General features: G+C 45.0%; 1 protein-coding gene across 2 annotated transcripts in view; it reads right to left on the reverse strand.

Moving 5' to 3' along the window:
• SMARCC1 (SWI/SNF related, matrix associated, actin dependent regulator of chromatin subfamily c member 1) overlaps positions 1-16,941 on the reverse strand; it is a 95,213-nt gene that overhangs the window by 39,518 nt on the left and 38,754 nt on the right. For both annotated transcript variants that reach the window (XM_042801677.1, XM_042801676.1), the window contains exons 15-21: positions 16,730-16,801; positions 11,524-11,637; positions 10,713-10,866; positions 10,291-10,404; positions 7,767-7,826; positions 1,360-1,618; positions 538-699 (exon numbers count right to left, since the gene is read on the reverse strand). In XM_042801677.1, the coding sequence (XP_042657611.1) occupies positions 538-699; positions 1,360-1,618; positions 7,767-7,826; positions 10,291-10,404; positions 10,713-10,866; positions 11,524-11,637; positions 16,730-16,801 (935 nt within the window). The remainder of the gene's footprint in view (positions 1-537; positions 700-1,359; positions 1,619-7,766; positions 7,827-10,290; positions 10,405-10,712; positions 10,867-11,523; positions 11,638-16,729; positions 16,802-16,941) is intronic.

Raw genomic sequence — 16,941 nt, forward strand, 5'->3', positions numbered from 1 at the left:
AGAGCTGCGGCGTTATCACGTACCAGTCCACCATTTAATCAAAAGTTCCTCTCCTGTTACCGCCCGGGTTAGTGATGTACCCAGATGACAAGACTTATATTAAAACCAGTTACCCAAAGGTGTGATATCGCGTTACAGATTCAGCTGTGGCATGAAGAGCCAATAAAATTCAGTTTGCTCTATTGTAACTATAATGCTAGAAAGGCAGGATCCTCTGACTACTCTAATATCCGCAGAATTAGCGTGAAACGCTTTGTTCTGGTATTTTAGCTCACTCAACTCTGTGCATCCCAAACAATGGCATTTCCACGTAGTGAGAGTAGGAAAGCGAATTCTTAAAACTAAAGCTAGTCCTAAATTCATTAGTGTCAAGACTTAATAATCCTGCAGCGAGTGGAAGCGGAATGACCTATCATCCTCTCCTTACCATGATTTCCATCTCCTATTGGAGGTGAACTTAGGGGTTCATGTGAGTTGGAAGAAAATGTCTAAGGAACCTCATTTGCAGAAATTTCTGCATTTTGATGGACAGCCTACCGATTTTCTCCGGCTCATCTGGACCTGTTCCCGCAATGCAGCTGCTCTCTAGTCCGTACGTCGGATCCACCTTCCCAGAGGCTCTTGCTGCTTCCTGAACTTTCTTTACATGAGCCTCAACAAGCTCCAGCGGTACCTCCTCTCTGACTCGAGAAAACTCCTCTGTCAAAAATCACAAAGAAAGTGTTATATTGCAAGGGGTGTTTGGCAAATTAAGTGTGAGGATTTTCTCCGGTCAATGTGCAGGTAAATCTCGTGACAAAGTGAACGCTGAAGTGTAAGTTCCTTCTTTTCGCATTAGGTAGTAAATTTTCTCGCTCAAATGTGGTAGGAAAGGGTCTCTTCTCAATTACATAAAACCACCTTTTACTTGGAAAAATAAGGAAAAAAGTGAAAGGAACTAGTTCATCCAGCTTCTTAGAGGATGCGGACATCGGTGGCAGGTAACTTCACACAAGTAAACCAGGAAAACTAAGTTTAGCATTGTGCACTTATCCACAGCAACACCAGTGACAGCGGCCACAACGGCGCCAACTACCAGGCGGTGCTTGCAAGCACTGTCGGCGGCCAGAGAGCTCAAAAGGGGAACACAAGCCATCTTCAGACATTCGGGGGCCTGTAAGAGCTACTCTGACTCCCCTGGACGGGGCCAGCTTCAGAAACAGAACACAAACCCGGCTAGCAGTAGACCTGCTTTCTACATACATGTAGATCTGTTTTTACAACTTACTACTCGTCCTCACGGAACTCTAGAAACAGAGGATTTTAGAGCAGACTAACAAAGGTCAAAGTTGTAGAGACCAGGCTGGGGCGAGCTCGTACCTAAGGCGGCCTTTGCCGCGGCTGATGCCACCCGGGGATCCACCACCGACGCCAGGAAGGCCACGGTACTCATCACGGGGTTGCCAGACTGGCTGAAGGGTACGGGCTGGTAAGCCAGCGGGCCCAGCGACGCGTCCGAGTTCTCCAGATAGGGGTCCTCGATCGGGAGCCTCAGAAAATGGAGGATGCACTCGTCCTGGGTCCGGCTCCCAACGTGCTCTGAGACTTTGTTCCAGTCGTCTTTGTACATCTCCAGAGCCTGCAGAAGACAAAAATCATTGTATATACGTTGACTACTCCGGGGGAGAAAACCCGGCGTTAGGCAAAAAGATGTTCAATACTAGTTATTCTGCTGACGGAACAATAAATTGGGATCAGGCAACTATTTAAAATAGTGTTTCTTCTGGTAGCAAAATTATTCCACAGAAAAAATACGAACGTCTCATTGGGACATCAGTTAAATTTAAGCTGCAGGGATCATCACTCGAGTTTCATGCTGTTACTATATCAAAAAGAATCATCAGAAGATTTGGGATTTGCTAGTAATATTTGCATAGTGTTTCCTCATTTTGCTTTCACAAGAAAAGCTATAGAGAAATACGTTTGCTTATCCTACCAAGTCTCATCAATTCTTTTAATTCCCATAACTACTCTCCCTGAGGGCACTCTTGTGTTCTCTCATTTGCGACCCAACACACTACGCTCTTTGGGGCTGGAACGGGATTCAGTTCACACATATACACTGGATGTGATGGTGAAGCCCAGTTTTTAGATCCAACAGAGGTTATGAAAATGAAAGAGCATCTGTTCTGGGTTGAGTGAGTGGTGGAGTGTTTTGGTGGCAGGGGAGGGGGCTATCGGGGTGGCCCCCTGTGAGAAGCTTCTCAAAGCTCCCCCAGCTCCAAGTCGGCCCCACTTCTGCAGCAGAGCCGAGCCCATCAGCTCCACCTCTGCGATAACGTATTCAAGAAGGGACGTGGTGAGGGGGAGTGGGACTGGTGAGGAGGAGTTGCCGCAGCTGCGTGAACACCAAGGTCAGTGGAGGAACGGAGGAAGAAAGGAGGGGGGAGGTGTGCCGGAGCAGAGACCCCCCTGTATCCTGTGGGGAGACGGCAGGGCGGCCCCCCCTGCCACCCATGGAGATCTACGGTGGAGCAGACATTGATTTATGGCCTGTGGCTCCTGCTCAGTATAATCAAGGTGCTGTGCCCAAAGAAGGCCGGGGTCTCATGGGAAAAGGCAGCCCCGCTGCTGTAATTCAGCGCTGGGAGGATTGCAGCATGCGGGGGAGTCCCACGCCGGAGCAGCTCGGGAAGGGCTGCAGCCGTGGGAGGGAATCCAGTCGGAGGAAGTTAGTGACCCATGACGGAGCAGTGTGGGGAACGCTGCGGCCCGTGGGAGGGATTCATGTCGGAGAAAGTTTGTGGAGGACTGTCTCCTGTGAGAGGGGGACCACGATGGAGCAGGGGGGAACAAGTTCCAGAAACTCCCCTCACCGAACATGAAGGGAAGTGGCAGCACTGCCTGCACCCCCCATTCCCTGCCCCTGCGCCCCTGGGGGAGGAGGTAGAGATATGGGGAGCAGAGCTGAGCCCGGGAAGAAGGGAGGGGTGGGGGGAAGGTGTTCTCAAGATGTGGCAATGCTTCTCACTGTCCTGCTCTGTTATGTGTTGTTAGTGTCTGTAATAAATCTATGTTCTTTTTTTCTTCCCCTAACGAGTCTGCCTTTTGCTCATGACCATAAAGGGGGATTTTTCCCCATCCCAGTCCTATCTTGAACCCCAAGCCTGGCTCTCTGTCCCTTCTCATTGCCGGAGGGGAAGGGAGAGAGAGCTGCTGCATTGTGGTTGGCTGCCAACCAGGCCTAAACCACAACACCATCAAACCAATATAGCAGGGGAAAAGAGGAAAATATATTCCATATGATAAAGCTAGATGAGATTGGTTCTCTAGCAACTGTTCACCAGTCTGATTTTTGTTGTGCATTCGGGTTAACAGAGCATTATTATGTAGATAAGTCACCTGATGAAGTCAGAACTTCCAGATTAAATCAAAGGTTCTGTAATGCAGAATTTCAGTCACTTTTAAAGTTACTTGGGAAAAGCCTTAACAAAACAATTTAATAACAATGAGCTATTGAAGTCCCTGCACTACTTTTTGAAAAACTAACAAATTAGTACTGTAAAAGCCTGAAGTGGCAGCCTAATAGACTATTATCCCTTAACAACCTTTTTTTTTTTTTTTCCTGAAAACTGTTTTAGTTATTTAAGCGTTTGGATAGCATAAAATAAGTGTTGAAGTCTCCCGAACCATTAACTTTTATATTACTGAGATGATTCATGGTCCAGTCACCTACAAGAAGTAAAAAGCCACTTGAGATCTAGGCAAAATATGTTAAAACTTAAAATGGGATCTGCAGCTCACAGGCATAACAGAAGTCTTCTGAAAATATTTAATAGCAGAGGCCTGAGCAAGGGCAGTAAAGACCTTTCTGCTTGAGTTGCAGATCCCATTTTCATTTTGAAGTTTAACACACTGAGCCAAGAAGTCAAGCTGGTTTTTCCCTTAGACCGTGCCCCCCCTACGACAAGCCCAGGTAACTAGCTCGTGCACTGCTTCAGAGCGGGCGGGCAGGAGTTTCAGCAGTAACCGGGGCAAGGGGAGGAACAGAGTTTGAAGCAGGTATTAGCAGAGCGCTTGGAGGATCCCGACGAGATGTCCTGACTGGCTCGCTGGCCATCGGGCAGGCTGCCTTGGACTTTAAGGCACCTGTTTGCAGGTACAATGTATTTTAGAATAAGACACAGAAATCCTCCTCCTCCTTAACTAACTACTCATGACAACTGTGTTTCCCCAAGTAAGCAGTATGTCCATTTAAACACGGATGTTTAGAACAAAATTAAATTAATGGCTTTTCAATACCTGAAATCTTTCCTACGAGGCTGAGAACTATCAGAAACCTCAACCTTCAGGGTAGCTTGCAAGACTGACTTAACCTTCCACACGCACAACTTTTCATAGCATAAAGGCAGAATTCAGTGCTGGACTGTAGCTGGCAGACATGGTGACGAGGATACATCCAACATATCTGAGTAGTACAACACAAAGTTCATGAGCTGGATGTTTCTGCAGAGTTGCTAGTGAGAAGTAGAGGACAAACTGAGTCATCAGCCTCCTGTGTTAAGAGTTCCCTGATCTGGGAAGGGGTATTCCCACAAAAGAAATTACTATGTATGAAGGTTGTGCATTCAGAAGACATTTGCCTGCATGACTATACATAAATCTGTCTTTTTCACAGACACAAAAATATTTTTTTAAAAAATCCAGGAGTTTCCGAACATACCGTTTTCTTCACAGCAGTTCTGGAGAAAAAGTGCTGCAGTGTTTTTGCAGCTGAAACATAAGCTATGAGAATTCTTCACAGAGAAAAGTAGTCTATCTGAACAGGACCTCTGGGCATATCATGGATGTTGCAGGTCAGGTTGAGGAAAAATGTAAACCGAGTAGCATTTTCCAAGATGTGAAGTAGACTAAAAGCACAGAAGAGTTAAATCCAAAAGTGTTAGAGATCTGGCAGGCACTGAACAAATTAGAGAAAAAAGACCAAGTTGCCTGGAGCAGGTGGAGCTTTTTAGCCCCCCGATCCGAAAGCAACTTAAGCTTTATGTTTCTCTCTCTCATAGCTAGGTCTCGCTGCTTAAATTGGGTGGGGAGGAGGGAAACCCCCCAGTATATCTTCAGAAGGCTGCTGGTTCCCTGCCCCTTCCCTTCAAACACGGGGTGTAAGATTGGCTGGGCAAGGACCAGGCGAGGGGAACGCTGTGCTCCAGCAAGAGCTTAGCGGGGTGGCAGGACCACCACAGGAGCTGCTGAAGACCACGAGCCAGACAACATGACGGGCTCTGAAAGCTCCATGGAAAGAATAATTTGGCTGGGGAATGAGCCAAGGACAAACGACACTGGACAGCGTGGTCCGTACCGCAGGACTCCACGCGCCCCAACTGCTTCTGAACTCTTCTCCTGACCTCTGCCTGGTCTTGCCCAAGCGTTTAAAGAAATGAGAAACCGCTTAGTTCACTGGGTCGTCTTCGTGGGGAAATATTTATTCAACGTTCAACCTTCATTTCACTTCCCCACATTTCATCTCCGTGCTGTATGTGTCACTGTCTATCCATTTTTAATCACACTGGCATATTAGATCAGCTCTGCTTTTCATGGCCACGCAGGGTATTTTTGCTCATTCTCCTTCATTGCTTGTTATTTTCTGCTAGACGAACTAGCTCTCACAATAGTTGTCCTTACTATAAATAGCTGAAAATGCACTTAACTATGCAAGAATAGGGCTCCGTGGAGATATGGAGCAGCAGTGTGGCAGGGAAGATGATTCTGGGAGGGAAACAGTATTTCCTCCCCCCAGTTCATTCGGTCAACAGGCAGAAGGACAATAATTATTTTACATAAGATTTATTATTTGGAACCTCACCGCATATATATTTGCCCAAAGCTACCCTGAGGATTTAATTGGACTAAGCTGGCTTGTTATAGCTGAATTACTTATGCTGGAACTGATACACTCTTTACTGATTTATTCATAGGTTAAATCCATGAAGAATGAAGAACAAAAACATTATTAATTTAAACTCACATTAAATAAAATTGTAATCTCAAGACTTAGGGTTTTTTTTTTGTTTTGTTTTGTTTTAAATAAAGAAGAATATATCATCTGGATTATTTCATTAGGCTACTACTTGCTATGTATGACCATAAGCTACAAACATACAAAAGAATGAATTTTAAATAATACTAGTAAGCAAAGAAGCCAGCATATCAAGATATTAGTCTTGCTTCTCCATACAAGAGTGCCATGAAAAACATCTTAGCTCTTTTCACCCTATAAGCAAAATTTTTCCACATGTCAATAGAAAAGTATTGGCTAAGCCATGTGTATCAACCTAACATTAAAAAAAAAAAACCCAAAACCCCAAACCCAATTATTTATTTTGGCTGTTTGATGAACACACTTGCGTGCCTGTGAAGGCTGAACCAAAGTGTGCTGCTGATTAGGCACTTTGGGCAGCTCAGAAAAGCGACCACACACTGCAGTTGAGTATTGGTCAGCACCCACTGTCCATGCTTTTCCTTGTGAAATTAGCTTCTCAGCAGGTTTACTGACACATGTAAAGACAAAAAAGCTGGAACAATCACACAATGGCACTCTGATTTCAGCTTTCTCCAAGTAAAAACAAACACAGCCCCCCCTCCCAACCTGGAATTCTTCTACCAGAACCCTGAATTACATAGAAGGAAAAAAATGAACCACCCAACCTCTACATGAAGAAAATGTTCCTGCAAAAGAAAGCTAGGTAGATGATAATTTCTTTATAGAAAGTGGCAGCACATTAATTATTTCAGGCCACTGAGACTATTCTTCTGGTGAAGTGCTGTGAAAAACAGCGCTGCCCTGATGGGAGTGTGAAAGGCTGGAACACACTTCTGCGGTGCACCTCCCGGGATGGTTTTCACCCCTGACTGGAACGCCGAGAGACCTGGTCATTACCAAGTGGTTCAAGAGCATCAGGGTCAGCAATGTGGGGACAAAGACTGGATTCTAGTGTGCTAACAGTTTTTTGACCTCATTTTTACAGTACCAATGTGATTTGAGTCATCTCATATATATTTCTTGTAGACTTCCAGGAAAAGCTTAAAGAATACATCAAGTGCAGCTATGTGGCAAAAGGAATGAGTAGATATAGGGGATTAAAGAGCTGCCAAATAAAGAGCTTCCCTTCTTAGTGGCGGGAGACAGGACACACTCATCTGTTTAACTATTGCAACTTCAGTTTCCCTTAACATGCTGTGCCATAGCCAGGAACCTTTAATTTTATCAGAATTTCAAAATATTCATCTTAGTGGCAGGTAAACCATTACTTGAAGGGCATTTACTTCATACTGTTAGTAACTTCTGCTAATGAAATAACCTCGCTGCGCTGCAAGATCTGCTCTTGAGTTTGTGCAAACGTTCTTAAACACTGAATTTCTGGTTTGCAGACACAAGTCGGATCGAACTGAACCCTACAGTATGTGAAGCCCCTCTAGCACATCCATGTTATTGCCATCTCTTTTTAGCACTAATGTTCTCATAGCCATGATGGTCAAAATAAAGAGATGTGGTCTGAAGAGAGAGCTGTGACCTTTAACCAGTTCAGAAGCCATAACCTCCAGTTACATCAGCTGGGTCTCAAGAGATTGCTTCCCACTGTAAACTCACCTTTGCTATCCCAGTTTCTGTAAAAACATGTGGTTGTCATCTAACTCCACTTCAAAAAAATTAATGTTTATGTAGATTTTTAAAGCACATAATATCCTGCATGTTTTGGTTTCCTAGCCCCCACCCTCGATGAACTTACCTCTAACAGCAGCAATGTCTCTTGTTCTGTCCATTCCCTTCCAGCACTCGCGCCTTTACTCTACAAAAGACAGCAAAAACAGAGCGAAATAAATACAGGTTTCTTTGTATGGAACTTTTGAAAAGAAAACATTGAGAAGGAAAGGGGAAGAATCCGTTATTTAATCCACTCAAACATGTACCTTCCACAAACTTTCTACTACAGCTAACCAAGCCCTGGTTATCTCGCCCAGCGGTTCTGTTCACATGATTTGCTCACGTGGCGAAGGCACGCAGGCCACTACCTTCCTGCGGTTTCTGCAGAAGCTGAGGGTTCCAGACCTCACCTTCCCAACACGTCCAGGAGAACCTGCAACTCCTCTTTGACTCCAAGCAGAAGCAAAGCGATTTGGCACCCTTTTCTCGTGGCTCCCAGCTACCTTTGCTTGCACATACAGCAAAAAGAAAAGAGGATTTTCCTGCAGGATAAAAGCCTGTAGCAGTGCTGCTGGCATTCTGGTCAGCTTGACTTCGGCCAGTGAAGTTAAGCCAAGAACAGAACAGTTTCCACCCAGCATTCTGCAGTTCACACCCAAGGGCGGCAGCAGCCAACAGACACAACGGAGTATCTGACCCCCCCTCCAGCTGCCACGCAGCCCGAGGAGGCTGCTGTCCCCTCAGGAGATGTATTATTCCCTTCAGGCACACCTGGGATTCCCTCAGCTTAAAGGCTACCTTTCTCAACACAAAAAGGTTTATGTCAATGCAATTTCAGCCCCCATCAAACCCTCTGCTTCCAAGGCAGAAAGGCTGGACTGCGTAAGGTGCATGCTGGTCAAAAATAAACAAAAAACAAACCAAAACAACAACAACAAAAAAAAAAAAACAAAACAAAACAAAACAAACCAAAACAGAAACAAAAACCAAAACAGAAACAAAAACCAAAACAGAAACAAAAACCGAAACAGAAACAAAAACCGAAACAGAAACAAAAACCGAAACAGAAACAAAAACCAAAACCCCAATCTATCTAAAAGCTCATCAGTAACTCAGTAAAAAATAATCCATCTTTACAAGTGAGAAGAGCTATCCGAGAAGACAGAGGAATTACAGCAAGATAATCTGCATATGCAGCAATCACTTCCTCCAAGGGTTGCTGCTCCAACACCTGCACCTCATGGTTAACTCCTGAGATTTCCTAGAAGTTACATAATGCTTGGTGAAAGCTTCCCCATCCGTGATTGCAGACACCCTAATCCATTACATGTCAAATAAAGACAAAAACAGAGCGTCACCTGATTATGGAAGAACGTTATCTAGACTGGATGTCTGTGCAAGACCAAAACAACAGGAAAAGCGTATTTAGGATAAGTAAATCTATCCCATCTCAAGATGCATTTGAAACAGATCGTTAACCCAAACAGAACATTTATCAAAGTGAGTCATCCAGCAGCTGGTCAGTTCTCAACCAGGCTGGTATGAACAGCCAAAAAGCAACTGCCACACATACAGCAAAAAGGGAAATCAACCTCTGCAAACAAATCTGCTGGAGGTCATTGGTATAGATGCTTATAAACAAAAGCAGAGTCCAGAACCAGTAAAATATTTATGAATTTCGTGAATATTTATACCTCCCTAAACTACATGGGAAAGTCAATCCATGAGATGTGATATGGAATCAGGCTTTATAAAAGAATGCTGATCTCTACAACTACTGATTTTTAGGGTTTTTGGTTTGGTTTGTTTTTTTTTTTGTTTTTTTTTTTTTAGTTATCTCTTAGGTGGTAAGTAGTGTATAAACAGTATGAATAATAGTGTATAAATAGTTATCTCTTCAGTTTAACCCGTGATCTCCCGGGACAAGGCAGGCTGTACCTGCAGAAACCCACTGCACGGGGTCAGCCCGACGGCAGCCCACGAGGCGCCCCGCAGCAGAGCGCGGTGGACCTCCCCGGGGGAGGCTGTGCTGACCCAGTGACGTGGTGTCCCTGCAGCACCGCCAGCGCTGCCTGTACACACACACGTACTGGGGCAGCAGGACACGGGCAGGAGGTTTATGGTGGCAGCACAAAACTTTGACTACCCAGTACAATGTGTGGCCACGACTGTCGAAACATCCCCCGCAGTAGTTTCGTGACACCTTTTGTAATCGACCGACTTTCTAGTTCTCTCGGTCTGGAAAACCCTGCTCAGACTTGGAAAACAGGATAGTTAAAAAACCTGCTGAAAGATCCCAGTCTCTCTACTGAATTATCGGACAGTCTGTTGTTTCTGAACCATTCGGGTAAAATATGCAATAACATAACAAGAGTTCGGTGTCTGAAGAGTGACAGTACTGACTAACTTGGGATAGGTGCGTGTCTTTATTTCTACAAAATTAGATATCCAACACAGCCATGTATCCTAGTGTCCTACACTGAGATGGAAGAAACGTAAATCGGGAATGTAGGAGTAACATAAGTCACCTCAGTGTCACCTTGTGGAGGACACTTGAGGATGAAAGCTTAATAGAAGGCACAGGGGGGAAAAAATCCCAACATACTTGCCTTTGCTAAAGTCTTTTTTGAGTAGATGTCTGTGCGAAGTCCAAAGTTCTGCAGATCAGTAGGCTTCTCTTTGTTTTTCTCAGGAAAACTCAACATCTGCTGAGCAGCTGGAACCTGTGAACAAACATTACAAGAGAAAGGTGAGAGGGACAGGAATTGAAAGTTACTCAAGGTTTTCAGACCAACGTTAAACAGAACAGAAACTGAACAAAGAAGTTGAACGTAAGTCTACGGAGGTGACTTCACGTGGTATCACCGGCACTCAACGTTAGCAGATTTGTTTTAGAGATTCCAACTACCCAAAACTCTCAACCTAGAAGGGAACATTTCATCAGATTGTTCGCGAGTTATTTGACTGAGATGTTGAGTGACACTGGCTAGAGCCAGAGCAAACACAAATTAGTGCAAGCTGTGGGGCTCACCTGCGGAGTGCGGATATGGAGAGGCATAAGTCCGGAGGGAGTATCGGCCAGCACGTTGAAGTGAGGGGTTGGGGGAGGGCCCATGGCCATGGGACGGCTTTCTGGATCCACTTGGTAGTTAATGAGACCCCACTGCTCCAGAAAAGCATGTACTCTATGAAACAACATGACAAATTAAAATCTGAAGACCTAAAACCCTGATTATGCTTGGCACGGAAGAAAGCAGACAGCAAAGGCTACACTTCTGGATCAAACACAGATCCAGAATCTTCTGTAGTCCTTCACTAATCACAAACAGTGATAGAGATCACAGAGCACGAGCTTGGTGCAGACTTGACTGCACTTCAGCATGTTGCATAAAACAAAGCATGACATTTTTGGTTACAGATAACAGGAAATTACTTAATTAAGGACAAAAGCAAAGCAAAGCTAGGCCCGGAGGCTTGGAACCATTTGCAGACAACGTACGGACTGAGAGGGCTGCACAACCACAAAACTAACATAACTGAGATGCAAAAGTGGAATTTCTGGAAGAACTCCACGTACGTACTAAACAGAGAAACTGAAAGAATCACAAGTTAAGATCCAAACTCAGCAGGCATGGTTCAGCAAACAGATAGGGTATTACAAATAAAGAACAGTGTAAAATAGCCTGGCTACCAAAAAAAGTGGGGAAACTGCCTGCTCATCAACAGCATGACGGGCACTGCCCACACCTGTGCTGTCGTGCTGGAGCACTGCCAGTCCTAATGCAGCTTCTGTTTCTTTCTGTTAAAGTGAAGGCAGTGGCTGAAAGATCCATGGCTTTTACCTCATAACAGCGCACACATCTCCAGTCAGATTCCTTCTGCAGGCCGTGCTGGTCAAGTACTCTTGAGGGTTTAAGCGATAGGTGTCAATCATGAAGTTGCGGTAAGCCAGGTATCTGAAAGGCAATCGACAGGTAGTTCAGGTACACTCATGTCCTACAAAGTTCCGAGTGTGTTTTAGGATTCACCTTCTCCAAACACCTGTATTATTGACAAGCGAACAGCAGCAGACGAAATTTATGAGTCAGTATCAAAAGTAATAGGTAAGTAGATTTTCATAATATAGATGCTTACTATGACCCATCTCTTCCAGATTGTTTCACGCTGGATTTTATTTGCATTTGCATTAGCAGCACATCAAAGCACGCTTAAATTACAAAGTGTGGAAATAGCTGCGGGCAAGTAAAACTTTGAAATTAAGCAACTCAAATGGCTGCTTCAACTACTTGGAAGACTGCAAGCAAAAGCTGCAGTAATAATAACTCTGCAAGTGTCAGAAGGTAAAAGACAGGACAACTTGAAACATCTGCTCTTCCAGCACTAATACAGAGAGAAAAGCAAGCAGCTGCTCTCGTGCCTTTGCTGCAGCTCTAGTGCAAACATGTGAGATGGGCAAAGATGGGGGGTGGGTAGATGGCTGAATCTTCGCAGTTTCTACAACACAGGCATTGCATCCTTGGTGGAGACAGGCCAAAATTAGACCCTTGCCCCGCTCCAACTCACTCTGTGATTGATTACAGCTGTAGCTTGGTCACTAACCAAGTACTCACTCAGACTACTAGCTGCAGAAAAAATTACTAGGCTCTGGTATTCATGTGGAAACAGGCTAAATAATGCCTGTCAATCCCCTCTGTGAACCCGGAATAAAAACAACTGCGCAGAAAAATACAAGCAGCACGCTGGATGGAACACTACTGTTTCCACATGTGGACTTTTTAATGCAAAGAAAGATCAGTGAGGAAAGGTTAGAGAACAGCAAAATGGGAAAAACAAGATCTTTGAAAAGCAGAGGGCAAGAGCTCAGAAGCCTGCATAGCACTCCCCACTCTCTGAGCTGGGAACAGCTAAAGCAGAAGTGACCCCCCTGAGATTCCCCTCTTTGGTGCACAACAGTCCAAGTAAGCAGGTTTCGGGGTGCAGCCCGTTTCCTGCACTGTAGACACTGCTTCACAGGCTTTTTCAGTATTTTCAGTAAGTTTCTGGAATGTACTGATGCTTCCTAACACAAGTTGTTCAGAATGAAATAAACTACCGTAAAATTGCTGCTACCCCCATTCTTTAGAAGGAACAAAACCAATCTGTCAAACACAAGTGAGTATTCTATGCAAAGATGTGTTCGAAACAGCGTATTATAAGCAGATTTCTGTCTCTGGAGGATTCAGGATGGAGATGTCTCATATGCAGTGTGCAAAAGTAGCTGGTAACCAAACAATATAAATCATACAGAGATGGAACAGCAATGCCTTCCACAGGCAAGACAAGCAGACAGATGCTGTTAGTACACATTCCTGCCAAAATCCCATGTCCTCATTCTGACCAAATTATGTATGAAACTTGCTGGAAAAAAGTTATGGGTCTAGGTGTTGGGCTCCTCCACGCCTAATGGTCGGTAGGGAAGTGAAAAAGGGAGCTTCTTCCAAAGAGGAACATGCAGGAGCATTTCTGAATGCTCCTGGAGAGAACTGGGTTACCACCTGCTCAAGAATAGGTACTTTAAAGCAGTCTTGGCTGCAGAAATTAGTTAAGGTCACATTACTAGGTGAAGAGAGAAGCCTAAGACAGAAACATCCCTAAAGTTTATCCTGAAGTGAGTCTGTTTTCAACAGTGACATGACCCATCAGCTAAAACTTGTCAGCAGCAAGAAAGACAAGTCAGTTAGTGTTTAGTTAAAATCCCTTTTAAGACAGAAACTACGCCGCAGGCATTATTGTCACATGAATGAACCTCTGTAAGCTTGTGAAACACGGTATTTTGTTTGGCCTGAAAACTAAGCTGGAGGCAAGACATTTCCATTCAGAAGGATGTTTCTATTTTATTTAAAAACGCCAAGCCAAGACCATATGCTACTCCCACAATCCCTAAATGGCAACAAAAATACATCTCTAAGCTAACATCATGATCGGGAGGAGTCCCTAATTTGTTTCACCCATGGGCAATAGCCAGCTCACGGACATCAGGACACCTGGTGTTTCGATGCCATCTGAAGAGGGAAGCATGGGGTTACATGTGATGACCACACCAATGGCAAATATGAAAGATAAGCATTCCTTCACAACTCAACCCATTTGCAGCCTTAGACACCAAGTCCTAGAAAACCCAAACCAAAAATATGCTGAACAGTTAAACTGACGTAGCAGAGTCAGCGTCAAATACCTTTTGGATCACTATGATGCAGCTAGAGTTCCTCTGCAACTCAGCCATACAGAGAAGTTGCAAGTAAACATTACAGACTAAAAATCATTCAGGGTGCCAGGGACCTCAGGAGGTCTCTGAGCCAATCTCCTACTCCAGCGATGGTCAGCACTGAATTTTGACCAGGTTGCTTAGGGCTTTGTCCAGCAAGGCCTGAAAGGCTCCACGGAAGAACATTCCCTACTTGTCCGGGCCCTATCCCAGTGCTTTGCCTTCTTCAGAGATAAAAATTTCTCTTCTATCAAGACAGAACTTGCTGTGTTTCCGTCTGACTTGTTTTCCTCCTGCCACACACCTCAATAACAAGCCTGGCTCCATCTTCTCAGTAACCTCCTTGTGCACTGGGCAACTACTGTAAGGTCTCCTGATCCATCTCTTCTCCACACTGAAAATGCTGTTTCTAAGTGCTATCTCAGTATTAGATCAGAAGCCTCACAAAGTAACAGTCATGCTTGAGAAGAACCCTCTCTCTGAAGTCTGCCTTGTCTACCTGCCGAAAGAACAGTGCAGGATATTACCACTATCATTTGCACCAAGAAGAAAATGAAGAAAAAAAAGTTAGTTTGAAGAAACGTTGCTGAAGAAGGGAAAATGCACAGCTTTGCTGATGTTAAGACAATGTACTGAGAAGACACCTCAAATGCTTTAGTACTTAGTAGCTGATTCAAAAGAACTGGTTTAAAATCCCCCTAAAGCTGCTCTACAACTAGACCAAAACTGGATACCAAGATAAAGTGAACGCAACTGGCTTAGTTCCACTGTCCAAGTCAACAAGCATACAGTGGTGTGCAATTTACAAATTTTTTATGTGAACTCTCAGGTTTCAGGATTATCATTTTAATAGGAACAAACACATTGTTCAAAAACCTGCTGTTGACCATCTTCCTTTACTTGATCACCTTTCAAGATTGTAAAGTTTTCAAAATTTCAAGGTGTGAACCTCACAAAGTTCAACAAGGCCGAGGGCAAGGTGCTGCCCGTGGGTCGGGGCAATCCCCAGCACAAACCCAGGCTGGGCCCTCGAGGGGTGGCTGGAGAGCAGCCCCAAGGAGAGGGACTGGGGGGGCTGGTGGGGGGAAAACTGCCCGTGAGGCAGCCCCGTGCGCTCGCAGCCCAGAACCCACCCGTGCCCTGGGCTGCAGCCAGAGCAGGGGGGGCAGCAGGGCCAGGGAGGGGATTGTCCCCCTCTGCTCCGCTCTGGGGAGCCCCCCCTGCAGTGCCGGGGCCAGCTCGGGGGCCCCCAACAGCAGAAGGACCCGGAGCTGCTCGAGCGGGGCCAGAGGAGGCCACGGAGATGCTGGGGGGGCTGGAGCAGCTCCCCTGGGGGGCCGGGCTGAGAGAGTTGGGGGGGTTCAGCCTGGAGAAGAGAAGGCTCCGGGGGGACCTTCGAGCGGCCTCCCAGGGCTTAAAGGGGGGACAGGAGAGGTGGGGGGGGACTCTTTGTCAGAGGATGGGGGGATAGGATGAGAGGTGATGGTTTTAAGCTGAAAGAGGGCAGATTTAGGTGAGATCTAAGGCAGAAATTGTTCCCTGTGCGGGGGGGGGTGAGGCGCTGGCCCAGGGTGCCCAGAGCAGCTGTGGGTGCCCCCTCCCTGGAAGGGTTCAAGGCCAGGTTGGACGGGGCTGGGAGCCCCCTGGGCTGGGGGAAGGGGGCCCTGCCCGGGGCAGGGGGGGGCACTGGAGGGGCTTTGAGGGCCCTTCCCACCCAAACTATCCTTGGATTCTTATTGCTCTGAATAACTAAATTTATTGTTTTAACAGAAAATTCTCTGAGAACGGGAAGTGTACTTTTACTAATGCACATAAGCCTTATAGCAGAGCCTCAAGATAAGCATCTGATGCAAAATCAGCAGCTTACCTTGTTACACTGCTAAGTCAGATCAGAAGTTAATCATTTAATGTATGAAAAAAACCTGCAATACCTAAAGACAATAATCAGCTTTTCTCTTTTTTGTTTTAAACAGCTTCAGGGATTAATGAAGAACACAAGTTCTGCAGCAGACACCAGATCCCACAAGGAGATGAAATAAGTACAAACGGGATCGGAATTCAACAGAGGGAACTCACCAAGATTTAATAGGCATGTCTAGAACTAAAGTATCACTAGAGGGTTGGGAACAGCTATACAGGAAAAAATATTTTTCTTCTTGCAGTGGACAACTGCAGCTCTCTGATTTAAATCAGACTACCTAGTATTTGAAAACACAGTTGCATCTCAAGCCTGTGAAGATCCATTTTCTGACCCTCACCTGCACTTTCAGAATTGCCCATCAGTGACTCAGGGAACCATGAAATCACCACAGGTAACTGTGCAAAGCCCATTCCACAGTCCGACACAGCATTCTGCAGCAAACTCTGTCAGTGCTTACACACAAAACTGCTGAGTCTCAAAAATACAGCATGGCACGAGGAGAGAGAGAAAAATAAGGAGGACTGTGAAGTTTCTACAGGGTCATGAAATTTTTCAGCTGTCTTTGGAAGATGATTGTGTCTTGTACCACACAAAAAAGTTCAATAATTTGTTCCAGTATTACTCAGGAGAAACTAGTTTTATTTCTCCTGGATAACCACTATTAACTATTACTTTATTATTTAAGCTTTTACCTCTAATACAATAATGCATACACGTTATCAAGCTACAAGAAGTGGTTGTACAGATGCTCTTCCCTTCTTCCACGCCCCTACAAACAACATCACCGTAACACAGGCACAGCTGAAGCGACCACAGGATTCACAGAACTGGAAGCTCCTTTAACCTGCCACACTCTTTAAGCCTATATTCACGTTTTACTTACATTTCTGGCGTCTTGGACTTGTTTTTTCCATTGAAGAACTCAGGAAGAGCACGACGTTCAATCACATGAATACTGGAACAAAAATACAAGATTCAGATGCCAAATACTAAATAATCTTGGATTACTCTGCACACCTTCAAAGGACTACTTTGAAGGAGAATGTTTATAGCAAGCACTACTTTTTTTTTTTTTTTTTTTTTTTTTTGCTTAGA

Source organism: Tyto alba, unplaced genomic scaffold, assembly GCF_018691265.1.
Source record: "Tyto alba isolate M040663 unplaced genomic scaffold, T.alba_DEE_v4.0 Super-Scaffold_38, whole genome shotgun sequence".
Taxonomy (NCBI): domain Eukaryota; kingdom Metazoa; phylum Chordata; class Aves; order Strigiformes; family Tytonidae; genus Tyto; species Tyto alba.